At 39.4% G+C, this 25,192-nt stretch overlaps 2 protein-coding genes across 6 annotated transcripts; both read left to right on the forward strand.

Annotated features, from left to right (window-relative positions):
- Nucleotides 1-1,060: 1,060 nt before the first annotated feature.
- On the forward strand, nucleotides 1,061-11,783 carry ddx61 (DEAD (Asp-Glu-Ala-Asp) box helicase 61). Of its 3 annotated transcripts, none has more exons than XM_031726104.2 (13): nucleotides 1,061-1,216; nucleotides 2,005-2,797; nucleotides 3,986-4,049; nucleotides 4,645-4,749; nucleotides 5,204-5,333; nucleotides 5,842-5,988; nucleotides 6,540-6,634; nucleotides 6,759-6,881; nucleotides 6,982-7,110; nucleotides 9,993-10,173; nucleotides 10,259-10,360; nucleotides 10,457-10,672; nucleotides 11,345-11,783. In XM_031726104.2, exons 2-12 carry the CDS (start codon nucleotides 2,622-2,624, stop codon nucleotides 10,639-10,641), a joined length of 1,437 nt encoding a protein of 478 aa, XP_031581964.1. In that variant the 5' UTR covers nucleotides 1,061-1,216; nucleotides 2,005-2,621; the 3' UTR covers nucleotides 10,642-10,672; nucleotides 11,345-11,783. The 3 variants fall into 3 exon arrangements, with proteins under 3 accessions (XP_031581964.1, XP_031581965.1, XP_039475198.1); XM_031726105.2 differs by having other exon boundaries at nucleotides 1,211-1,336; XM_039619264.1 differs by lacking the exon at nucleotides 1,061-1,216 and adding an exon at nucleotides 1,348-1,494.
- A 2,059-nt stretch (nucleotides 11,784-13,842) lies between these two features.
- tomm40 (translocase of outer mitochondrial membrane 40 homolog (yeast)) lies at nucleotides 13,843-23,176 on the forward strand. 3 transcript variants are annotated; one of them, XM_031726129.2, is made up of 9 exons: nucleotides 13,843-14,080; nucleotides 14,762-14,997; nucleotides 15,118-15,278; nucleotides 19,561-19,662; nucleotides 19,784-19,889; nucleotides 21,152-21,274; nucleotides 21,435-21,511; nucleotides 22,419-22,521; nucleotides 22,627-23,176. In XM_031726129.2, exons 2-9 carry the CDS (start codon nucleotides 14,781-14,783, stop codon nucleotides 22,764-22,766), a joined length of 1,029 nt encoding a protein of 342 aa, XP_031581989.1. In that variant the 5' UTR covers nucleotides 13,843-14,080; nucleotides 14,762-14,780; the 3' UTR covers nucleotides 22,767-23,176. The 3 variants fall into 3 exon arrangements, with proteins under 3 accessions (XP_031581989.1, XP_031581990.1, XP_031581988.1); XM_031726130.2 differs by having other exon boundaries at nucleotides 13,843-14,076; XM_031726128.2 differs by having other exon boundaries at nucleotides 13,844-14,072.
- The last annotated feature ends 2,016 nt before the right edge of the window (nucleotides 23,177-25,192 follow it).

Below are 25,192 nucleotides of genomic sequence, written 5' to 3' on the forward strand. Positions count from 1 at the left end.
CCAAGCCGCTCTACGCCCACCCACAAACCCCTAACACAATAAGCAAGGGTAGCACGAGGGAAATGAAACACCTCACTGCTGCCAAAGCATCATCTGAACATTACAGATAAATCACCAATGTTTAAACACAAAGCAAAATAGATGATTATACAAATCTCTTCAAAATAACTGAAGATAGCCAAGAACACAAACAAAAAAACAATGTGCCAACAGCATCTATAATAACACAGATTTTCTCTGTCAGCTTTGACCAAAACATAATACCTTTTTTGTTTGTACATAATATAACTGTGGTGCGGAAAGCTCCACCTGTGCAATATCCCAGTAATAATAGAGCCATTCCCATACTGACAGCATTTGTGAAACTCATAAGATCAGCTAACAACGGGTGCCTGTTATCTATAGTTAGCTCCAAAGAGGATGCGATTAATAGTGAAAATCATATTCTCTGTTTTAACAACCACAATTAGAATTCACACTGGTATTTGTTATATGAGATATATGACTTGTGCATAAATTTAAGGCTATCAGATACTGGTTTGGATTTCTGGATGACATTAATATATTTGATCATATAGTATCAGGAAAAACTTATATTCTTCTTTACTTGGCTGCTCCCTTTAAAGGTTTCCACAGCGGCCACCTCCAGCTACATCTCATGTCAGAGCCACTGTTTGCAAGGTGTTACTGTCGTCATACACACCTTCCCTGTCACTCTTGCTGCTATCCTTTTTTCACAAATCACCCTTGACACTCATTTCCACCCTCTCTAACCTGCCTGCCCTCTCTTCTTCACCTCTCTGGTGGACTGTCATTACTTCACAGGGTTGACTTAATGAATTTAAGCTCACCCACCTTCACTACTTCAATAGGCAAAATTTATATGAGATCTTAATAATAAAAGTATTAAGGTTAATGTCAGCGTCATTATATTTAGATAGTGCCAGTATTGTGGGCTTCAGAGTCGGTGCCTTAGTAATGCTCTGAGCTGAGTAGCTAAAACTTTTGAGGCGTTTGAAAACAGGCCCGTGATTGGTCAATTGGCAGCTCCTTTGGTTCAAACAGCCAACCCCAAAACGAGCGCGGCCATGTTGAATTGTCAGTTCTCTCAAAGAAGAGACAAAAGGTTAAAAAAAAACTTCTGTGCCTTTGTCAAAAGTATTGCCTACCAAGCTTAAACGAAAAGCCGATATACAGTTGAATCACGACACAGGCGGTAAGTTTGTAAGGGAAAGGTAGCATCTTTCTCTGACTGGTAGACTTAAGCGTCACCGTTAGCGCATACTGCCTAGGCTAGAATCAGCGTGCTCGGATTGTTGAATGGAAGTGCTGAAGGGTGAGATGTAAACGGATGCAGATGCGTTTTCTTTGTAAACGACAGATATTTTGAAACAGTTTCTCATAAACCGGGAAAAAAGACGCAGCCTTAGCTTGTTAGCTCGATGGCAAAGCCCACGTAGCTGTACGTGAAGTTTTAACGGCGCGTACACTCGTGTAAGTTAAAGACATCTAGCTAACTTTGTTGTCGATAGCGGTAACTTTATGGAAAAACTAAATACATGGCGGTCACTGTTGGCTTTACTTTGTTGTTTAACATGGCTAACAATTGCACTGGCTAGCTAAGTGACCATAACACTGGCTGCTAAAATTTAAAACGGCTTGCAGCTGTTATTAAGTTGTTAGCCTCGGCATCAAAACAAAGGCAAAGTTGTCAGAATTAAAATGTTAACGTTTTTCGACCTCCTCATTTTACTTATATTTCCACAAATACTTGATAGACTTTTTTGCCATCTACCACCAGTCTTGTGGTAGTAGCATTATTTGTGTCACAATTTAGCAAAGGTGAGCTTTGCCTTTGGTACACATCTGAAATGTATTTCGTTGATCTGGTCAGGTGGTTTTGAGTAATACCACTTTGAAGCGCTCGTTATTTTTGTGCTCTTCTCTTTTGACTAGCCTGTTAAAGCTTAAAAATAACCAACCGCAATTGTTTATTTCTTGCAGGTAACCTGGACTGCTTTTTCTTGTTTATTGTTCATCGTTTCCTTTAACGTTTTGTAGGCTTCCATCTTAGCTTTTTGTTACAGGAGAACTGAAAACCGAAAAAAATGACCCCCAAAATTTAATGTAGCCTGCCAGTGCTTTAAATAAATTGCAGGAATTGTAATTTTTCAAACCACTATTAAGATTACTCCAGTATTAAACCCCAGCAGCACGAGTTATATACATGAGAGCAGTTAGCTATGTGATCAAGTTGTCCATATTTTAATACTGCCCATTTTCAGTCAATGTAACAGTCAAACTCATATTCACAAGTGCACACTAAAAACACACACAAGTTTATTCTTTGGTCATATTAGTCACGCTATTTATATTGATTTCTCCGTTTTGGAGAGTTGTATTGTAAATAGGCAGAATTTACACACAAACTTCTTTTTATGAAGAGGTCTGAATGTTAGATTGTGAACACATGGTTTAAAAAGGATAGATAAGAGAAAAGGGTTTTATTTTTCTCACGTTTTAGTTTTTAAATACATGTGCACTTGAAAATAGCGCAGTGAAAAGGAACTAAGCTGAAATATTACAATACTGTGAGGAAAATCCAGTTAGGTGTTGGACACATGGCGACAGCAAGAACAGCAAACCCAGCACCAATGGCCGGATTGAACAAACCAGCAAATGGGCAGCTCAGGGGACAGACCAAGACAGGTGGACAACAGCCTGAACTCCTGTCAAATGTCCAACATCCCAGTGCCCATAAAAGAACCAGCATACCTCAGAGCAGCGGAGGCATCAAGTAAGATACTGGTTTTAGTAATGTTTCTCTTCTACTTTGAAAACAGAAAAGTGTAGTTTTTTTCCTCACATAATCATGTTTTGTTGCTTGATAGCTTGTGCTTTAGAGAACAACCTGCATGAGAACCCCATGGGAAAGTTCAGGACTTCTCACCAAATCTTCTGGCTGAAAATTGCAAAATAAACAGTCAAAGCCTTTTTTTTTATCCCTGCTATCAGCTTTATTTACCATTACACCTGTCCTGACATGACTTAATAATTTAAGGTTTAACAGTAAGATGTTTTTGCTGTTGTGAGCACTTAGTACTTTGTTTGGAAGTTCATGAATTACAGAATTGTGATTGTTAATTTTGTGCAGATCATGTAGTTCACCTTTGGGTTGTGTGCATATGTGACAATTTTAGAACATCATCAGCATTCACACCAGGGCTAGCTGGGTGTTAAAAGCAAGATCCAAAATAAATTAACCATAAAAAGTAGATTTGCATCTAATGCTTATTTAGATGTTCACTCATTTACCAAACAGGGACATACGTACAGGTGGGGGCAAGTATCTGCCTAACCAAAGGAATATAATTTGAAATTGTTTTTAGTTTTTCATAACCAGTGGGCATCAAAAATAACATTGGTTTCCAGAGGTCAGTTTTAAAGGTGTCAGCATGCTCTCTGTACTCTTCAATATTATGGCCAGCAGTAGAACTGCTTTAGAAAACAATAGGTTATTGTCATTGTACATGTAAATTTTAAAAAACTAGACTAGCAATACAGATATGGACAAGTGAAAGTTATTCTTTATATCTGGCTAATTTCTGCCATCTAGTTGAAACAATTAGTACTTCTAATAATTGCTTACTCCATTGTGCGGGTCTTATGAGTTATAATATTAGCCATGCATACATTAGTTTTACTGTTGAGTTTGTATAGTTTGCAAGCTGTGCTGCTTTAAAGTTGTTTTCACCAATGCTTGCCATAGAAATTACTACATTAAGCTGTTGTGTATTTTTAGTGTATTAGTTCTTCATCTTTCCAAGTTGAGCCAAATCACACCGCTTAAAGCCCTTTTCCCTCTCTGAAGATTATGAAATAAAGAACAAAATGTTACAGTGCTTACATTAAAACTTTATTTTCTTTTTCACTTGATAATTGTCTGGGTCTTCCCCACAAAAATCGTACTCCTGATTACGACTAGGTTCGGTGATGACTGGAAGAAATGCCTGGAGCTTCCTCCAAAAGACACCAGGGTGAAAACTTCGGTAGGTGACTGCCGTTACAAGCAAGTATAGTTATACGCAGGGGTGCACATAAGTGGTCCGCAGGTGTGCATGGGTTGTCAAAATAAAATACGCGCACCAGATAAGAAGTTGCAACACGCGTTTGTGTACATATAAAAGGCACTGTTTTTGTCCGCTAGAGTGGGATTTTCATGGCATATTCTGCACCACATCTCTGTGCGTTCATCATTTGTTTGAAGCCAGCTCACCCCCTGCAACCACTTTTCCGAGAATACGTGCTTCTTTTGCGGTTCGGACTCCTTCTGACATTTCTTTGGAGGTGGAGGAACACCAAAGTAATTGCTTAAAGGAGCTTGCTTCTTCGACATCTTTAAGAGTTCTAAACAAATGTCTGTCCTCCTCCAGAAAATCTTATGTACGCAAACGCACGTTGCGACTTCTTATCTGGTGCGCGTCTTTTATTTTGACAGCGCATGCGCACCTGCGGACCACTTATGTGCACCCCTGGTTATACATACATACTTAGACTCAGTGCATGCTGCCATCTAGTGCTGTAATCCTCAACCTCTGGATCTTTTTAAACAGTAAACTAAAATGATTGAGTTGTGTTTTCCAGGATGTGACATCCACCAAGGGAAATGAATTTGAAGACTACTGCCTAAAGCGAGAACTGCTTATGGGAATCTTTGAAATGGGATGGGAGAAACCCTCCCCTGTCCAGGTAAATAAAGTAGCCAGAACTCTGGTTACTGTTTTTGGTGTTAATTTAGGCATATAAATAGTTGCACCTTTTAACAGAATCCCGTTACCTCCACTTTGCCTTGATACAGCCCCATGCCTCAGCCATATGCTTTGCAGGGGAGTTGTCCACAAATGGGGGAAAAATAGCAGGAGAAACACTAATATGCATCTACCAAATAGCAAAGAAGCATTTTTGATTAATTTACTCTAAAAAAAAAAGTTTTAATTTAAGTGAGTAGGGGGCTAAATGAGTCCAGTCTCTAGTCCTCCTGATTACATACAAGTATGAACTGTTATACATTGGTGTCACATTGCACATTTTTGATTCTTAGAGGAAACAATAGGGGTGATCCTTTAGTCCTGTATATTTACATTGCTTCATGTCCAGTAAACCATGCCCATTTTTCTGAATCGACTTGTCTGTCTGCCAACAGGAGGAGAGCATCCCTATTGCCCTATCAGGACGAGATATTTTGGCAAGGGCTAAAAATGGAACGGGAAAAAGTGGTGCCTACCTCATTCCTCTCCTGGAGAGGATAGACCTTAAGAAGGATCATATCCAGGGTGAGTTTCTTCTAGGGCTGGGCTGATGGCTTACAGTCATGACAGTGTTGAGACCAGCAACTAAAGTTGAAGATGATGCCTGGTGGCTAGACAACAGTGGAAGAAAGTGGCGACAGACTGTACATGATTAGTGGCTTCACAGCGTCGGAGTAGTGCATGAAAGTACTGTGCAGAATCAGTGGTCTGGAGCACTACAGACTACTGATAATTAAGTGAAGTGCATCAGCACAGTGCAATAAAAGAAACTGAGACATGAGCGTGAATATATGACAGCCATGACTGAAAAGTATGGATTATTTCATGAACTGTAGGGATATTGTGGTCAAGCTGCACACACACACACTTTGATCAGTGGTTCTTTTGTTGCTCTACAACTAATGGAAAATATTGATAATATACTGATTATGATTGCTGCACTGCACTACTCCATCAATAATTTTTCTGCTGCTGGAAACCTTTATTTTTTTCTGCATTAATGTCAGCCCTTATTTTATCTGTTTCCTTCCAGCCATAGTAATGGTGCCAACAAGAGAACTGGCCCTGCAGATGAGCCAGATCAGCATTCAACTCAGCAAGCACCTGGGAGGAGTCAAAATCATGGCTACAACGGGTGGGACAAACTTGAGGGATGACATCATGCGTCTTGATGAGACTGGTATTTAAGACAATTTTTAAAAAGTTATTTTTATGGCTGGAACTGAATCTGTCAACTTTAATTAGATATCAGTTATAAAAAAAATATTGTTAAAGATATTTAATTTTTTTTTTCCCCCAACATATAGTAAAATTTTATGTGCTTATCTGACTATTTGGCGAGGTAGCAAATATGTTCATATTTGAGGTTCAAATTGTTCCTTTAATCTTGACTCTTGTTTGTTGGCTCTTAAGTCTGCAATGAATGGGGCCAGGAAGAGAGAAAGATTGTAAGCTGGGCTTACAGGGCAGAGAACACAATAAAAATAACTTAAGTAGCTTTTACACTGAAACGTAGTCGTATCTTAGACAAACTTATTTGGTGTGTACTTAACAATTCTCAGTATGTAAAACACAGATTACTTACAGATGACATTGTTTCAAACTTACCTTTCTTTTATAAATGTGTAAATTGGCATGTAAATGTAGCTGAGTGACAGTAACAATGGCAGTAACACTTTCCTTGGTAAAACTTCTTTTTTTCTTTTTTTTCATGCTTCGCTTCTCCTGCAGTGCATGTAGTGATTGCCACACCAGGAAGGATACTGGACCTAATTAAGAAGGGCGTGGCAAAAGTGGACAAGAATCAAATGGTGGTGATGGATGAAGTACGATTTGTTCTTTCTTTTTTTCTATATTGTTTATTGTTTTGTTTTGGTTTTTTGTTTTTTTTTTAAGTTTGTGGGCATACTATTCCTTTTGATGTTTTACCTTCCCCCTCCTTTTATTCAGGCAGATAAGTTGCTCTCCCAGGACTTTGTGGTCCTGATTGAAAATATCATCAGCTTCATGCCAAAGAATCGTCAGATTTTGCTTTACTCTGCCACTTTTCCCATCAGTGTGCAAAAATTCATGGTGAGATGTCAAACATTAAATCTTCTGCATGAGTAAAAATTTGCAAGTTTGTTTGTACGCTTGTTTAACAGCTTAAGTTGTTGTAAACTCTTTTGTGTAGAGTAAGCACATGCAGAAGCCTTATGAAATCAACCTAATGGAGGAACTCACACTGAAGGGCATCACTCAGTACTATGCCTATGTGACTGAAAGACAGAAGGTACACTGTCTTAACACGCTCTTCTCCAGGGTAAGTAATCAAAATTTTGATTAGTTTTGACTACCGGTGCAACGATACACAAAAATCACGGTTTGGTTCGATACTTTGGTGTCACGGTTCAATATTTTTTCAATACAAAAAAAATGTTCATGCCTTTTTTAATTTTTAGTTTATTAAAATTATAAATATTTCTTTTAACTCAAAAGTACAGTTTTTAAATTAAATGTTGCTGAAGCAACAAAATAATAAAAGAAATCTTATCGAGAAATCACTCATCTGTGGAAAAGAGTTTATTACAGAGAAATGGCGCTTTCTAAAATCAAAGCTATACTATACCCTTCTTCTGGGGTATATTCTTAGCCCTAGCCCAGCAGCTGTGGCAGCATTAACTATGCTCTTAGCATTGTCAGTAGTTACAGGTATTATCGCATTTGGTCACACTAACTTCCAATCTTCCACAGCTTCTGACAGACCTTTGGCTAAGTCGTCAGTGGCGTGACTTTCGATGAGGCATGTCTGCAAAACACTGCTTTTCATCTGCCATTCCGGATCAATGTAATGTGCGATGATGGTCAGGTAGCTCTTGAAGTCCAGCCGTCTGAGGTCAGAGCAACACCAGGTGCTGCTGACACTGCTGTCTCTAATTTGGCTTTTGTCTCCTTGTACAAAGCAGGAACTGCGTTATCGGTGAAATAGGTTCGTGAAGGAATATTGTAACGGGGCTCAAGTACTCTCGGCATTTCCTGAAACCCGGTGTTTTTCTACAACAGAAAAGGGTCGCATGTTGACAGCAATAAAAGTAGCAATTGCCCTATTTCTTTTGCCCTTTTAGAATCATGTGCTAAGGGCTGTCTAAATGATTCTGGTAAAGTTTGTAGCATGCGTGCTTGTTGTTTTTATCTACTTCCACTTGTCTTTGCACTACGGTTCTCTCTCGCTAGCTTGAGTGAATGCATATGGGCGGCGCTCAGTGGATCTGTGCTCGACATTGCAGTCTAGGCGGAGTAGTCAAACGCAGATCCACTGAGCTCTCAACACAGACAGCAGCATCAGAAGAAAAGTTGATAAAATAAATAAAAAATTTTGTATTGTTCAATACATATGCGTACCGAACCGAAAGCACTGTATCGAATGGTTCAATACACATACATGTATTGTTGCACCCCTAGTTTTGACCAACCATTTGTTATCCAGTCTTTAAGTCTGATGTCATTAACCGTTTCCGGGTCCAAACTCCGCTTCTGGTCCCAAAGTCAAACAAAGACTGCAGCGTCACTGAGAGGTACAAACTGTCTAAATTTAATCTTTAATAAAATGGTCAGTGTGGCTGCTCTATCAGGTGTAACAATTAAGTTTAACATCCAGGCATCCATAAAAACAGAATTTATGAAATGTAAGAGTTAGAAGTTGGCAGGGAGTTGGCTTGCTAGTTTCCATCTAAACATGACATACCATGTTCTGACTGAGGGATTTCTGAAAAAACAAAACGTTTTTTCACTTCCGAGATAAATGAAGACAGGAAACGAAACAGCAGCAGTGACGTTTGTAGGGACCCTACAAACGTCACTGCTAGCCCAACTTCAGTAACCGAAGTTGGGCTAGCTGATATATAATGGTGTGCTACATGGTGGCTAGCTACACAGCTATGGTTAGCATAATATAAAGTAAGCTGATGAATGCAAACTTATTCCCTACTCGATAAAAGTTAATGCGAGGGTTCCCGATGGTTAGGGACAAATGCAATTCCATGGCAGGATCCTGTAAATGGACCAAACTTCAGTCAGGAGAACAACTGAGACAATCCAGCCACAATACGAGGTTAGTCAATAATTTACTGCCGCATGGGCTGGGTTGTAGTTACATGGTAAGGTTTTAAAAATTGAGCTTTGAAATGAATAGTTGTAATAAAAACCGAGAGGGGCCTTGGGGGTGATAGCTTTGTTTTGTTTTTTGTTTTGTTTTTGCACCCCCCCCCCCCCCCCCAAAAAAAAACAAAAAAACAAAACCAAACAAACCAAAAAACATTGTTACATGTCTTGTGGTCGAAGATATTAGTGGGAAAATATGCAAAAATAATTGAAAAATGTAAGAACACTATCACCTGGATAGTCTCAGAATACTGTGACTATCCAGGTGAGATGAAATTACACATGAGGCATTTCATAAAAAATTTGATCAAGACACATTCTCGTGTCTTTTATGAAAGTATTCATGAAATCAGTCTTGCACTGCCATCCAAAATATTGCCAACTTGCCCAGTAACCAACATATTCATCATATTCATATTCATTTTTCACTTATTTACTTTTTTTACTTACTTACTTTTACTTACTTTTTACTTTATTCATCACCTGGAGGCTGACTGAAAAGTTAGCGGTGGCATGCAATGATTTAGCCTGTGGACCATTATGAGGGTTAGAGTAAATATAATTGGCTCTTACACTGTGTTCACACAGTACTGACCCTAGGAAAAAACAATGGTTTGTTTGCAATTGTTTCTAGTTGAAGTTACACCAGAGTTGCTTCACACATGATCATGTAATGCATTTACCTCTTGATTTTCTGTTGCTCTTCATTTTCTTTGACCTAAGGACCACTGAACAAATCCTCATCAACTTCTTCTCAGCCGCTGTGCCACCCTTTTTTCTCTCTTGTACTTCTTTTTTTGGGGGGGGGGGCGTCTTTCTTTCTTCCTTAACTATTCACAGTAACTGAAATTTTGACCAAACCTTTGCGTGCCACTGTGCCTATAACCAGTATTTGAAGTTCACATTTTTTGTTAGATTAAGTACAAAGGAAAATGTATTTGTGATAAACATAAAATTTGCACTTATAGCTACTAAACACAATGTAAACACAGCTTCCAACAAAACAGTTTTGTTCATATTTTGTGAAATATGTTTCTCTTCCAGCTCCAGATCAATCAGTCTATCATCTTCTGTAACTCCACTCAGAGAGTTGAGCTTCTGGCAAAGAAAATCACTCAACTTGGTTATTCATGCTTCTACATTCATGCAAAGATGATGCAGGAGTACAGAAACCGTGTGTTCCATGACTTCAGAAATGGATTGTGCAGAAACCTAGTCTGCACTGGTAGGTGAAGAGTTTTTGCATTTGAAAAATGTGAAGTGGAAGAATGAAAGTTCACTGGGTTGAGTAAGCACATGTTTTCTTGTAGACCTCTTCACTCGGGGAATTGACATCCAGGCTGTAAACGTGGTTATTAATTTTGACTTCCCCAAAAATGCAGAGACCTACCTCCACCGCATTGGCAGATCAGGTAACCTGTCGTGTTGTCAATAAGAAGTTAGGTTTACAGCTACTGTTTGTGTCAAGGTTGTATTAGTAGTGGTATTACAATGTTGTTTTTCCACAGGGCGTTTTGGTCACTTGGGTCTGGCTATCAACCTCATAACTTCAGATGATCGCTACAATTTGAAGAATATTGAGGACCAGCTGGTTACTGACATTAAGCCCATACCCAGCAGCATTGACAAGAGCCTGTATGTTGCAGAGTTTCACTCTGTTGATGCAGAAGATGGCGGTGAAGAGAAGGCATGAAACTAAGAACTGGGAGCTGCACAAATCAGTGGTGAGTTCCTTGAATGGCTCAAACTGAAGCATTACTGAAAAATAAATCTCTAGGAGTCAAAAGTTTGGTTTATAAATGAAACAAGATGGACTGTTTGCTGCCCTTTGGTTGCTCAGGACTAGGTTGTTGCAACCTTGTAAACACAGATTTTAGTTGCATTTGTCAGTTAATCTACATCAAAATATTATTCAGGGTTCATGCTCGACCTTGAACGTGGCTGCTGAAAAGCTGTTTGATCTGTGGCCAGTGAGTCTTCACTGCCCTATTTTATGTTTCCAGTATTATGATTGTGAGGGGAATTCATCAGCAAGGAATAGCTTAAAGTATATCATGTACAGGTGAAACCAGAGAGAATATTCTTGCTCGTTGTGTTCTGAACCATAAGAAGAGTACATACATAGGGGTATTTTAGGTTTAGGACGTAGTGCATCTGAACACTCTTCCTGAAGCAACCTTTCTAATTGATTAGTTAATCTTGATGAAAGAGGATATAAAGCTTTACAAGATTTAAAGGTGAAGGGGTTACAGAGCAGTCAGCATAGATTTGGACAGAGCTGATCTGCACACAGGGCCAGCTATCTGCTCTGTGGGTTTACTACAGCAGTGACACATTGACATGGTTGGAACTGGAGATTATAATTTTATTCTTGGCTTTTTTCTTTTGTTTTGCAGAACAAACTTGGTGCCTGGCATTTGTCACACAATACTGGCTACACATCACACAAGATTCAAAGTGAAGATTTTCTTTCTGCTCCATACTCCCTCACAATAATATTTTTGTACATTTTCAGTTTGAGTTTACTAGTAAACTGGTGTGCCACTGAAAATTGCCAGTTGAGCTTGGACAGTGATTTCGAGCAGTGTAGCAGACAACACTGCTATAAATCACTGCCCATGTGATTTGAGCTAAGGTTGAAGGATCTCACCAAATTCAGCCACTCTTGAAGGAAGATGGAAATCATCTGCTTTTGATGCTTTGTTATAAGAATAAAACTGTAACCAAAGGTGAACTCGGTGGATTGTGCCAACTGTGAACTACAATGTTTGTGTCCACATCCTGCTGGAATGCATTTTGAGCCAGTGACATAAAGAAAAACTGCACCTTTGGTCACCTACGTTTGGTCATTTCTTATACTGTCTGTGATAAATATAATGACATGCTCAGTATTATGATGTATTTTATTGGTTTAAAAAAGGCCTATTTGAAGATCACCAACCCCAAATTAATGTGATGCATGGTCTGCAGTATTGAATGAAGTAATCTGGTATTTTATTACATTACTGCATTACTTTCACAGGCCTTGCGTGAAATCTGACCCTTCTGTCTGTGGAGGTCTTTAAAATCTTAACCCTAACTAAGGATTGAAAGACCATTCAATATAAAATTTGCATGTACTGCATTAGGTAAAGCCACAGTTTTTGTGTGGACACCTTTGCTGCAGCATGACATGCATGAATTTTTTTTTTTCCTCTCCCCAACTTCCATCTTTCTGTCAGCTAGAAGCATTGTGGCCATTCTTACTTGACCCTTCTCATTAGCACTTTTACCCTCACAAGCTGTCTCCCAGGGTTTATTTTTGTAACACTGTCTGAGACAAACTGTGGAAAATACCATGAAATCAGCACCAACAATCCTTTCATTCTTGTCATCACCATTTCATTAACATTCAGATAATTGGGCAGAAAATCTGAATGGTGTGACCAGTTCTCCTTGCCTTTACAGATGAAGTTGCTGCCCCTTGATTTACTAAAGATATTTGCTTTAATTGTGAGAGGCACCTAATATTTTGGAATATAGTCCACAATGAGACCAAAGAAGAGCACAAGCTGGAACAAACAACCCTTCATAAACCAAAATGACTTCTTTCCTCTAATGAACCTTTAAAAAGGGCCGCTGTGCTGCTGCAGTGCACCAAACCTGACACCCGTTTCTTATGATAAACATTACACTTTTGCTATGTACTCTAGTACTAAATAACCAATGTAAAGAGTTGTATCAATGACCCTTGTCGTTTCAATAAAGCCTGGAGCAAAATACAGGAATCCAGGAAAGAAGTAGAATTCCTTTTAAGCCAGGGTAGTCAACAGTATTTCTCAGACCTTGAGGTTCAATCTAAATTCAATTTTATATAGTGCCGTATCAGAACAACAGCTGCTTCAAAGTGCTAAACTAGATAACATAGTATCTCTATTTAAAGGCTGATCTCGACTTTGATTTTTTTTCACCAATAGTACAAACAGTTGTGAGTTCCAATAGCAAAGTTTCAATTAAGTTGCGCTTACTAATAAATGCATTTCTTGTAGCACATGTGACATATCAGTAGTCATAACTACATTAATGACTTTGAACTATTTGACATCAGGGATTGGGTTGTGTATAGAACTTTTCTACTCTAATGGCGCATTCAAAGTGCTTTAAACAGCATGCCTCATTCACCCATTCATACCACAACTTTTTTTTTCAATGGCAAAGTGCTTATTAGCATTCACACAAATTTACACTCCAATGAATGTATCACTGGGTCATCATCCATGTAAAATATGTATTTATGTATGTTTGTTTCTGGCTGACTTTCACATTAGTGCTAAGCATCCAGGGAGGGGACTCATTTTTGTAATGCGCATATGCATTTTTCTTCCAGTCTGTCTAAACTAGTAATTGGACTCGTGGATTTGGTTCCTGGATTAGAACAGCAGTCCTTTGTTTTATTCTTAGAAGAAAATTATCTCTATGGCTTGATGAACCATGTTTTTCTTGACTATATTTATTTTTAAAAATCAGGTTTCGCAATGCCAATTCCAAGCAGATAAAAAGTTGAACTGATTGCAGTCCACAGCTGCACTTTCTATCTGGTTGTTTAAACTTCATGAATGATTGCATTTTGGTGTAAGTCTGATCCATGTAACCTAATATTTCTTGCTAAGACAGAATCCAAATCAAACCATAAATCTGTCTTTTATTTGCCTAAAATGCAGTGTAACATTTCATTATTTACATTTTAGTTAGAACCTGTTAGAATAACCCTGTCCACTGGGGGATGATCCCATTTTTTTTTTTTTTTTTTTTTTAAATACACAAAACCCGTATTCTCAAAGTATATTCGTATAATTAATATATTTTTGTTCCTCGCATATAATTGTGTAAACACTCCTGTTCGCTCCATACCCTTGGAATGTCATTCAGTGAAAGGCCGAATTCAGCGAATGTTCAGTAAATTAATCTAATGATACGTCACTACAAAAGGGTTGTCCTAGCTTCAGCCAATTGCTGCCGGCATGAGATGCACATGAGCCAATGCACAGATGAGTCTGGTAGTGGGCGGACCCTTGTCAACTACGGTCACTGACGTTGTCGTGAACTTTACCGGTGTTATTCTACCCCTGGACCCAAACCGTCACCGTAAGTAGGTAAACTGCAGAAAGGAAGGGGGTGTTTTTGTCGTTTGGGAACAGGGGGGTATTTCATGGCGTTACTCTGTCTTGCGTCGTAAATCTATTTACCGCTCCATTCACATATGGGCGAATAGATCTCGTGGTCGATTCCACATGGCTACCTAGCCAGCCAGTTAGCTAACCAACCTCTGCTAGCTCGCTTTAGCATTCATAGGTTAAATGCTGCTAGTGAATAGTTTTGTCAGCTGGTGGCTTAAATCCACATGTGGCTTAACTAACAAACCACCAGTTGGAGTACGACATGTGTTACTACCAGGTTATACTGTTTTTATTGTATTTAAAATCTCGAGAGTCTAACTAAATTGGGCCTTAGCTGAAACCAACATGCTGCACCGTTGCTTCAGTGAGGGTAGCGGTGTTGATGGTAGCTGAGGTCTTGTGAGCTAATGCTTTAGGAGCTCCGTGATCCTACAGATATAGTGTATGAAACATGGGTAACAGATCTCTGAGCAGAAAATCCGCGTGTATGTATTTGTGTATTTACCTCACAGGCTATGCAGGTCATATATGTTAAAATTTACTTTTTGACCATTTCTACAAGATCAGTTTAACAGTTAGTAATCTGAATGCAATATGCAGCTTTTATTGCTGTTTTGAAACAATAACGTATTATACACTGCCTGTCTCTCTCAATAGGCTGTTACCATCTTAAACTATGGGCAGTGTGTTGGCTGCTGCCTCCCCCAGTCCAGCCCCAGCTGTAGCTGGAAGTGGGCAAGGGGTGCCAGGCTTGGTGTCGGTCCCTCCTGGGTTCACTATGCCCTCAGTGTCTTCCGTCCCTCCAGCAGCTGGATCTGACCAGCCGACGGCAGATGCACAAGCCTCTCTCCCAAATCCAGGATCATATGACGAATGCCACCGCAAATGTAAAGGTCCGGAAATGAGGCGTTCTCTCTGCGTTTCTTCATTTGTTTTTTAACTTTTGCATCATAATTATGCTGTTGTATCAAGTGTCATTGTTAAGCCGTGTTGTTCTCCCTTCTTTGTTTCAGAGGTGTTTCCGCTTCAGATGGAAGGGGTGCGGTTAGTGGTTAACAAAGGCTTAAGTAACCACTTCCAGGTCAGCCATACTGTTACCCTCAGCACCCTGGGTGATTCTGGTTATCGATTTGGTGCTACCTATGTAGGCAGTAAACAGACTGGGCCAGCAGAGGTAATGCTCTCTTTGTTTTCTTTTTTTGCCTTTGCCTTAACATATTACTGATGTGATTCTGACTTTGTAATGTTCACAGAATTGAATGTTAATTCCATAAATACATCAACATCTCATTCATTGCATGAATATTATTGAGGTCGCGGTTATTTGTCACAAATAATCATTAGAACAAAATTGCCTTTATATTCATGTTGCCTTACATTCCTTATGTACAATGCTTTGCACAAAATAAGTCACCTAGATTCAGTGCATCTTTTAGAAGAAAAATGGAAAACTTACCAAAGTGTAAGATAAAATCAAAACAAACAGGACACTCTTTGCATTCTTATATTGTGCTAAATTCCTGTTAATTAAATCTTTTTTTAATTAAATAAAGTGTTTATTCACCTCTTTGAGGTGAAATATATTGTCCCGTGTCATTCAAACATTTGAATTTGAACTAAATAAAGTTGTGTCCAAACTACAGGATAAAAAAACAAACAAAAAACAAACAAAACTAAAGTGGCCATCCTAGAGTGTAGCCAAATGAAAATGAAAGGTAGGATTATGCAGGAAACTACCTACTGTTTTAGTATTGTTTTAGTATTGCTTAATGCTTAAGGGTTAACACATCTTTGTCCAGTATTTTGACTATTTTCCCAAAGCCTTCATTACTCACTGTATTTACTGGATGAATATATCTTTGGTTAAACGTGTTGCCAATTTCACTATGTCTTCATGAGCTGGGTGGATATGCTGACAAGCTGTACAGGCTGGATTTTCTGGACACCTGACCTGCTATTGGAGGATTTCAATAAGAAACAATTGCATTGTTTACGCTGCCTTTATGCGGTCATCTTACTACAGTTTGTGGTGTTATCAGGTGGTTGAACAAGTTAGCTGTGTTACTTTGCCACACTTTTTAATGTAGTGATACTTGTCCAGATGACATCCAATACATTTTATGGTGCAGGAAACAGCTGTTATTTGGCATATGCAGGGACTTCATCAAGGGGTAATTTTAGAGAGCTTTATTTGCTTTTGTTTTGTGTTTGATTGGCTGAACACATATTTTTAATATCACTTGATCATGTTCATTTATTTGGTTGAAGTCAAACTCGTGCTCACCATTAATTGTGTATCTCTACTTGTAAATCTTCACATAAATGTCTAATAAGCCATAATGGATGATTAGTGATATTTTATATCCATCCATTCTTCCATCCTTCCTTCCTTCCTTCCTTCCTTCCGCGGCTGGGTCACGGGGATAGCAGCTCCCACAGGGAAGCCCACAAATCAATCTCTCCAGCTACCTCGTCCTGCTTGTCTAGGGGAACACCAAGGCGTTCCCAGGCCAGCCGACAGATGTAATCACTCCAGTGTGTCCTGGGTCTGCCCAGGGGCCTTCTGCCCAGAACACCTTGCCCAGGAGGCATCCTTGTCAGATGCTCGAACCACCTCTACTGGCTCCTATCGATGCGGAGGAGCAGCGGCTCTAGTCTGAGCCCCTCCTGGATGGCTGAACTTCTCACCCTATCTGTAAGGGAGAGGCTAGCCACGCTTAAGAGGAATCTCATTTCTGCTGCTTGTATCCGCGATCTTTTTCTTTCGGTCACTACCCAGAGCTTGTGACCATAGGTAAAGGTAGGGACGTAGATCGACTTCGCTTTTATACTCGGCTCACTCTTCACCACGTCTTACCGGTACAGTGTCCGCATCACTGCAGCCGTAGCACCGTCTGTCGATCTCCTGCTTTCTTCTCCTGTCACTCGTGAACAAGACCCTGAGATACTTAAACTCCTCCACTTGAGGAAGGAACTTGTCCCTGACTCAGAGTGGTCACTCCATCCTTTTCCAGCTGAGGACCATTGCCTCAGATTTGGCAGTGCTGATTCTTATTCCTACTGCTTCACACTAGGGTGCAAACCGTTCCAGTGTGAGCTGGAGGCCATCTCCCGATGAAGCAAACAGAACCATATCATCCATGAAAAGCAGAGATAAGATTCTGAGACCACCCAAGTGAAAGCCTTCCGCCACTTGGCTATGCCTAGAAATTCTGTCCATAAAATTACGAACAGAATCTGTAACAAAGGGCAGCCCTGGCAGAGCCCATCATCCAGCTGGAATGAGCCCAACTTGCCGGCTATGCGGACCAGTCTTTTGCAACGCAATGTATGTATAAGGATCGAATCGCCTGTGGCAATAGGCCAGACACCCCATACACCAGAAACACCTCCAACAGGACATTCTGAGGGATATGGTTGAATGCCTTCCCCAAGTCCACAAAACGCATGTAGACTGGTTGGGCAAACTCCCATGCACCCTCAAGTATCCTTGAGCGGGTAAAGAGCTGGTCCTGTGTTCCACGATCAGGATGAAAACCGCATTGTTCCTGCTGTAGACTTTCTCAGGGAGGCTGACAAGTGTGATCCCGCTATAGTTGGAACACACCCTCCCACCCCCCTTCTTAAAGATGGAAACCACCACCCCGGTCAGCCAGTCCAGAAGTACCACCCCTGATCTCCATGCAACATTGCAGAGGCGTGTCAACTAAGACAGCCCTACAACCGAAGCTTTGGCCCGCTGTCCCAGGGTAACCCTATCCCAGGGTGAACTGTTCCCTTGATATTCTACTTATAGGGGTCTTGTGAATCGCTCTTTGTCTGGTGTCTCACCCAGGACCAATTTTCCATGGGAGACCCTACCAGGGGGCAAAAGCCCCTGGACAACACAGCTCCTGGGATCCCTGGGATTGCATTTTATATGCAAACAGTAAAAGATCTTGTCTGTCACTTGAGTGATCTATGCATAATCCTTTTTTTTAATCAATTTTTTTTTGAAAAAAAATACAATATGTTGATTGCATGTGGAAACTAACTGTAGAAGTTCACATACATTAAAGCAATAGCAATATTATATGCATCTGAAATTCATCTAGAGCACCAAAATGTGGCCACCTAACCTAAAAACTAACTTGTTGATTTGGATTATTGAGCCAAAGTAGTGTCACCTTAAATGCCTGTCTCAAAAATTGATAGTTCACTAATTTAGTGGGATGCTGTGATACGCTACAATGAGGCTTACAGTGACATTCATAAATATCTTGAGTATGGTTGTGGATATTGACATCAAAACAACCAGCTAATACACTGAATGTTTCAAGGCCATTAGGAAATGTTGGTCTGTGAACGTGACAGGTCTTTTTATGGAATTCTGGGGTCCTGTGTAATTGTAAAGCATCAGCCACTTATGTGAAATCTGTGTTTTTGTCCTGCAAAAAAACAAAACAAAACTGAAAAACATAATTTTGGAGCATTATGGAAGCTGTTTAAACACCAGATGTATTCCAGACCATTAAAGTCTGACCTGTGGTGGACTAAAACAATTGAATATAGCGATGACAAAAATCATTATTGTGTGTGCTATATTATGTGCAATAACACATGCCACTCCTGAAACATACAAAGTGTGCCTAAATCAAAGATAACTCAACTTTATTATGGTGTTAATTGTGTGCATTTTCCCTCATTTAGTGTTTGTCTCTAAAGCCCCTTTTCCATTAGTACCTACCTGGATCGACTAGCTTCAACTTGGATCGACTGGTTTTTCATTACAATTCAGTACTACCTAATGTGCGTGGTTGTCGTCATAGCAACGCATCCAAGCATCCCGCAAAGTAATTAATGTGACACGAATGCTACGAAAAAGGTGGACATTGTGGCAAGAATATACCTTTTGCTCAGTCTGTGCCTTTTCTTCGGACTCGGGGATCACCGCATTGTCTTTTGTAGCCATTTTCCTCATTGCTGGGTTTCAAAAATGGCGTTAATGATATGCTTTCATGACTCATCGAGTGACGCTACTGACCAGCCAATCAGTGGCATGCAGTCTGACGACGTCACATTTTAGTACCTGATCGAAAAGTACCTGATACCAAGTACTTTTACTAAATGGAAAAACCGATTGAAGTTGAGCCGAGTAGGTACTAATGGAAAAGGGGCTTAAATGACTGTTTGACTACATAAAATTGATGAATTTTATGAAGCTTTATGAAGCTTTATTTGTTCATCGTCAAGCTACAAGGCTTTTCAATATAAAGTGTATTGTTACATATTATTATTGCATATTATTATTGTGTTTGACATTTAGTGTATTATTAGAGTTCAAAACTTCAAAAACACCTGGTTAGATTGTTTTGCTTCACATTTTCACAGCCCAAAATTCTGTATTGTTGATGTTGACTGCCATTTTATACAGCCGTAGTTTTCAAAAGCTGACAGTGAAGTGGTATTCTCTCTAGTCATTCCCAGTGATGGTTGGAGATATGGACAACACCGGCAGTCTGAATGCGCAGGTCATCCACCATCTTACAACAGCTGTACGCTCCAAAATAGCCATACAGGTATGTAGACATGCGATAGCATTTAGATCTGATCCTTTAGAATTTTTATTAAGCATTTCAGTGAATGTTTTATGTTGTCCTTTCAGTATTTTATATTTTCTGTTTATTTATTTATTGGCAGACTCAGCAGCATAAGTTTGTGAACTGGCAGTGTGACATGGAGTATCGAGGAGAGGACTTCACATCTGCTGTGACGCTCGGAAATCCAGATGTACTTGTTGGATCTGGTATGATAAAGATTAGTTTTATCAGTTATCCTTTATTTATCCAGGGAAAAGTCACATTGAGATTAAAATCTCTTTTCCAAGAGAGACCTAGCCAAAACTGTAGCAGAATTTGCAAGAAATAAAAAGTAAAAAATGTGCTGCAAAAAGAAATACAAAGTTTATGTTTAATAAAGAATTTATATGAAACCTGAAGCATTTAGTTCAATAATCAGTTTTTTTTTAGCAAAATAATAAATTGAGCACCATTGGGCCTTTCATGTTTTCGTGTGTCAGTAAAACACTTTCCAGATGTTCTATCAGAACCACAGCTGATGTGACTCAATTTCAGCTTGCTTCTGAGTTGAATTGTGTGGTGTCTGAGAACCAAAGCATCAACCTAATGATCTAATAAACATTAATGGAAACCAGGGGGCACCTGAGGTCCATGAATGAGTGCTGTTTCACCTACAGAAAATAACACATTGCTAGTTCAGTCTATGTGTCCAAACTGTGACTCCTGGAAGAAGTTCTCATTTCCTAGAATACTATAACTTAAAAAAACTTTCTGTGTCCACATATTCAGAACCATTGATAATAAAACCCAGCTTGATGGTGACTTAAAAAAAAAAAAAGAACTAGTGAACTACACAGGAGGGATATAACAGCTGTTAATGAAAATCTAGGAGTGCTTATAGACTATAAACGTCCTCTGTGGGCACCGGTTTAGCTCACTGCGTTGAGCCATACACATACGGCTGAGAGCAGCCGGCCTGGGTTCGATCTGACCTGCAGCCCTTTGCCACATGTTCTGCCCCTGCTTTCCTGTCCTCTCTTCACTGTATCTATCAAATAGAAGCTGAAAAAAGGCCCAAAAAATATTTAAAAAAACAAAACAAAACAAAAACATCCTCTGTAAACAGAAGTACTATGTTTAGTTCAAACATTTTTTTCATAACTTACTATGGGAGCCAAGGCAGATGGGGAGGAATCAAAGGACTAAAATGCATACACGAATAGGTACTGGCAAAAAAAAAGATGGGCGCTGCTGTTTTCTTTTTAGTACAATACTTGGTGCTGCTTATACATTTCTACTTGTCTCAACAAAATAATTGTGGGAAATATTAGACAATGAATGCACTTCTTCTGACTTAAACATGAAAAAAGTAATATTAAAGTATACATTTGAATGAAAGAGGAATTAGAAAATATAAAATGTATAGTGGAAATGTTTCTCAAAAGAAAATATAATCTGTATTTGTAATAGATGCTTTTTACTGCTGCAGGCATTTTGGTGGCCCACTATCTTCAGTCTATTACGCCAGCACTGACTCTCGGTGGAGAGCTTGTGTATCACAGGAGACCAGGGGAGGAAGGAGCGGTCACCTCTCTCCTGGGCAGGTACACAGGTAAAATCCCTCTTTAAGAGTCACCATCTGCACTGCAAGACTGCTTTGTGCTAAAATGTATATATTTTATCATGTACCTTTTAAGGGCATTATAAAATGTGAGCTATCTAAGAGGTGCAATAGTAATCCCCCCCCCCCCCCTTTTTTTTGAACTCCACAGGTGAAAACTATGTTGCTACGTTGACTTTGGGAGGAGCAGGAGTTCATGCTACATACTATCACAAAGCCAATGATCAGGTACCTAATTTCAGTTAAATTGTGTTGCTATACTACTCAGATCACACTACACTTGCATAAAGCCTCACAGTGGGTCTGAGGATTTCATCTTAGGCATGTGGAAGTTTGGCCTCCCGAGGACATCACTGACACAATGCCAAACCTATCATGATTTTTGCGGCCAACATAACCACTGTCTTTAGCAGTAATAGTTAAAATGTTTTGTAGCTCAAATGAAAAAAACAAAACAAAAAGATTGGCTATGCATTGGATGAAAGAAGACAATGTCTAGAGAATCATGAGGGACTTTTACAAGAAAATCTCTGTAACTTGCAAATGTACTTTAGATAAGCAGTGGTTTCTTTCTCCTGAGCACATAATACATTTTTACAATAAAAACAGTAAGTCAAAAATGCATGCAGCCAGAGAGATTGAGCAGTACACAACAATATATTAACATCAGAGACAATTTGCTTCCGATGGTCAAAGATTTTGAACGTTGGTAAAATTTAGCAAAGACTGTTGATGAGACTCAATTGTGGGTTTGACTGCTGCACATTGGAGTCTGGATAAAGGGACAGATATACTGAGGGTCTGTTTGCAAAAAATCACAGGTGAAGTAAATTCTGTGTTGTCCTCAAAATGACACATTTGGTGTGAACAGTTTCAGAGTGTTGGAATCCTAGCAAAACGGTGTTTGTTTTGTTTTTGTTTGTTTGTTGTTTTGGTTTGTTTTCTATCACACATTCAGTGGAAACTGGCCTCTGACTGACGAGAGTAACAACATCTAAATTCTGGAATATATTTTTTGCAAGTCTGCTGATCTGTGCTTTGAAAATATTTTGGACACATGCAATGTGCATATGGGTATTTGAATATTGAATTAACAGACTTATGTTATATATATTTTAAATTTGTTCTTTTACAGTTGCAGGTAGGAGTTGAATTTGAAGCCAGCACGAGGATGCAAGACACCACAACATCCTTTGGTTACCAGTTGGACCTCCCCAAAGCAAACTTGCTCTTTAAAGGTAAATACTGTACACAAGTTGCAACTATCAGTAAGAAGATTACCAAAAAAAAGGAAGCAAACATTTTCTTTCCAAAATTCTTCACTTCTATGTTCTCTTCTGCAGGAACAGTTGACAGTAATTGGGTGGTTGGAGCAACCCTTGAGAAAAAGCTGTTGCCGCTGCCTCTCACACTGGCCCTCGGGGCTTTCCTCAACCACCGTAAGAACAAATTCCAGTGTGGCTTTGGTGTCACTATTGGCTAGAGGTTCAGGGGCTGCTTGGAACCAGCCCGCAGGCCACAGTTTGGACCGGCACAGAGACACACAGGAAACCTGGACTAAGTTTTAAAAATTGGATTGAGAGACTCTCTTATAACTGTGATTTCTGGGGCAGACAGAGAGACAAAAATGACTCAAGGAGCCAGGACTGGCCAAGCCATGCCTACATACTGTAGCACAAATGTCTTTCCTTTATGGTGTGTTGGATGTACCCAGAGTCTAGAGAGATGTATATCAGAGGGCATCATGTGACGCATGACAACATGTGATGTGAAAATCAAAGTAAGTGGTGAGACATAATTTATGGTGGTTATGTATAAATTGAAATAAACGTGATTACTTTTTGTACATTTGCCTTTGTCATTGTTTATAAAATACAACATGTATGTCTGGATTATGTGTATCGCAATTATGTGAGCCGCAATACATTCGTGAAAGGGGATTTTTTGAGTCTGTGAGTGATATGCTGGGTTTACTTTAGTGAGTTGTTTCCATCCAGCTTAAAATAAGTATAGCAAAGCTATGGTTACAATTTTAGGCTGAAATCATATTTTTGTTGTTAACTTTAGACTTTAATTTTGGAATAATTGTTATGGAAAGAAGAATATTCAGTGATGAAACTACAGAGGATCCTACAGTTTTGTGAAAAAACATGTTACTATTTGTGTATATTGCTGTATGATAAAATAGGCAAGAATTTCTAGTAGACTCACCATAAGTTAAGCATATAACTGATTTTACATCATTGCTTTATGAAGTAAGCATGTTTATTTTTTTTAATACTTAAAAATACAGTCTTCAAATCTACAACTAATATTATAAGTTGTTTTCTACTATTCTTCACTTATGCTAAAAAAAAAAAGCATTGGTATTTCCTGCATTCTTTAGTCATAGCTGGATTATTGGTGTTTATAAAGGTTCCAGGTTTACTTATGTTCACAAGTTTCTGAAATGTACAGTATCTGCCCAGTTACATGCGGTTACATATGTTAGAAAAGTTCAAATTGATTAAGAAGTTGCGCCTTTACCAGACTAAAACCTGACCTGGAACTTCTTTAATGTCATTTGGTGGAATATGGTGAGGCATGCAGTGAGATGTTATTGTACCCGGAGAGAAAACTGTTAGATGAATGCATGTATGAGTTCATTAATAATAGACACATTAAAACAGAAAATGTACTTTAAGTAATGAAAGTAAATTGTCAGACATCAACAGTTCATGTTCCTTAAACTCATCAATTGAAATACAGCGGGTAAAATAAGTATTAAACACGTCGCCAATTTTCTAAGTAAATGTATTTCTATAGGTGGTATTGATACAAAAATTTCCCGGCTTGGGGGAAGAAACTGTTTCACAGTATGGCACTGATGGCTCGAATGCCAGAAGGCAGCAGGGTGAAGTGTGTGTGTGAGGGGTGCGTGGGGTCGTCCACAATGCTGATGCTTTGCGGATACAGTGGGTGTAATAGGTGTCTCTGATGGAGGGAAGAGAGGCTCCAATGATCTTCTCAGCTGTTATCACTATCCGTTGTAGGGTTTTGCGATCTGATACGGTGCAGTTACCATCCCACACAGTGATACAGCTGCTCAGGACGCTCTCGATAGTCCCTTTGTAGGTGGTGAGAATGGGTGCTGGAAGATGGGCTTTCCTCAGCTTCCGCAGGAAGTAGAGACACTGTTGGGCCTTCTTAGTTATGGAGCTGGTGTGGGGGGACCAGAAGAGGTTCTCCGCCAGGTGAACACCAAAGAATATGGTGCTCTTGACGACCTCCACAGAGGATCCATCAATGTTAAGTGGACAGTGCTCTTTCCGTACTCTCCTTAAGTCGACAGTCATCTCTTTTGTTTTCTCTACGTTCAGAAACGGGTTGTTGACTCAATATCAGTCCGTTAGCTGTTGCACCTCCTCTCTGTATGCAGACTCCTCGCTCTTGACATGGACGAAAGTCCAGGATCCAGTTGCAGAGGGAGGTGTTAAGAAAGGCATAGAAAGTGCAAAAAGGGAAACCAGCTGTAACTTAATTAAATGTATTTAATACTTTGTACAAAAGTCTTTGTTGGTAATGAAAGTTTCAAGACGCCTCCTGTATGGAGAAACTAGTGTCATGCATTGCTCAGGTGTGATATTGGCCCATTTTTCGACACAGTCTTCAAATCCTCAAAGTTCAGTGGCCCCCTTCTATGAACTCTTAGCTTTACTTCTTTCCATATATTTTCACTTTTTGTGCTTTTTTGCACCTCCCTTTCTTAATGTGTTCAATACTTTTTCCCTGTGTCATTTGTCATTATTACACATAACCGAATTTACTGACTTACTGTATTTCATATCAATAGCACCTTTAGAAATTGATTTTACCCGCTGTACATGTGAGTGGTAACCATATGACATGACTTGTGCAATTAAACTTTTC

This window comes from Oreochromis aureus, linkage group 11, assembly GCF_013358895.1.
Source record: "Oreochromis aureus strain Israel breed Guangdong linkage group 11, ZZ_aureus, whole genome shotgun sequence".
Classification (NCBI taxonomy): Eukaryota; Metazoa; Chordata; class Actinopteri; order Cichliformes; family Cichlidae; genus Oreochromis; species Oreochromis aureus.

Excerpts from the sequence above, each read along its gene's own strand:
- ddx61 (XM_031726104.2), top strand. The coding sequence starts at position 2,622 with ATGGCGACAGCAAGAACAGCAAACCCAGCACCAATGGCCGGATTGAAC. Across the intron at positions 2,798-3,985 it reads CAGAGCAGCGGAGGCATCAA|GTTCGGTGATGACTGGAAGA; the intron begins GTAAGATACTGG and ends GATTACGACTAG. Across the intron at positions 7,111-9,992 it reads TTAACACGCTCTTCTCCAGG|CTCCAGATCAATCAGTCTAT; the intron begins GTAAGTAATCAA and ends TTTCTCTTCCAG.
- tomm40 (XM_031726129.2), top strand. The coding sequence starts at position 14,781 with ATGGGCAGTGTGTTGGCTGCTGCCTCCCCCAGTCCAGCCCCAGCTGTA. Across the intron at positions 15,279-19,560 it reads AACAGACTGGGCCAGCAGAG|TCATTCCCAGTGATGGTTGG; the intron begins GTAATGCTCTCT and ends TATTCTCTCTAG. Across the intron at positions 21,512-22,418 it reads ATCACAAAGCCAATGATCAG|TTGCAGGTAGGAGTTGAATT; the intron begins GTACCTAATTTC and ends GTTCTTTTACAG.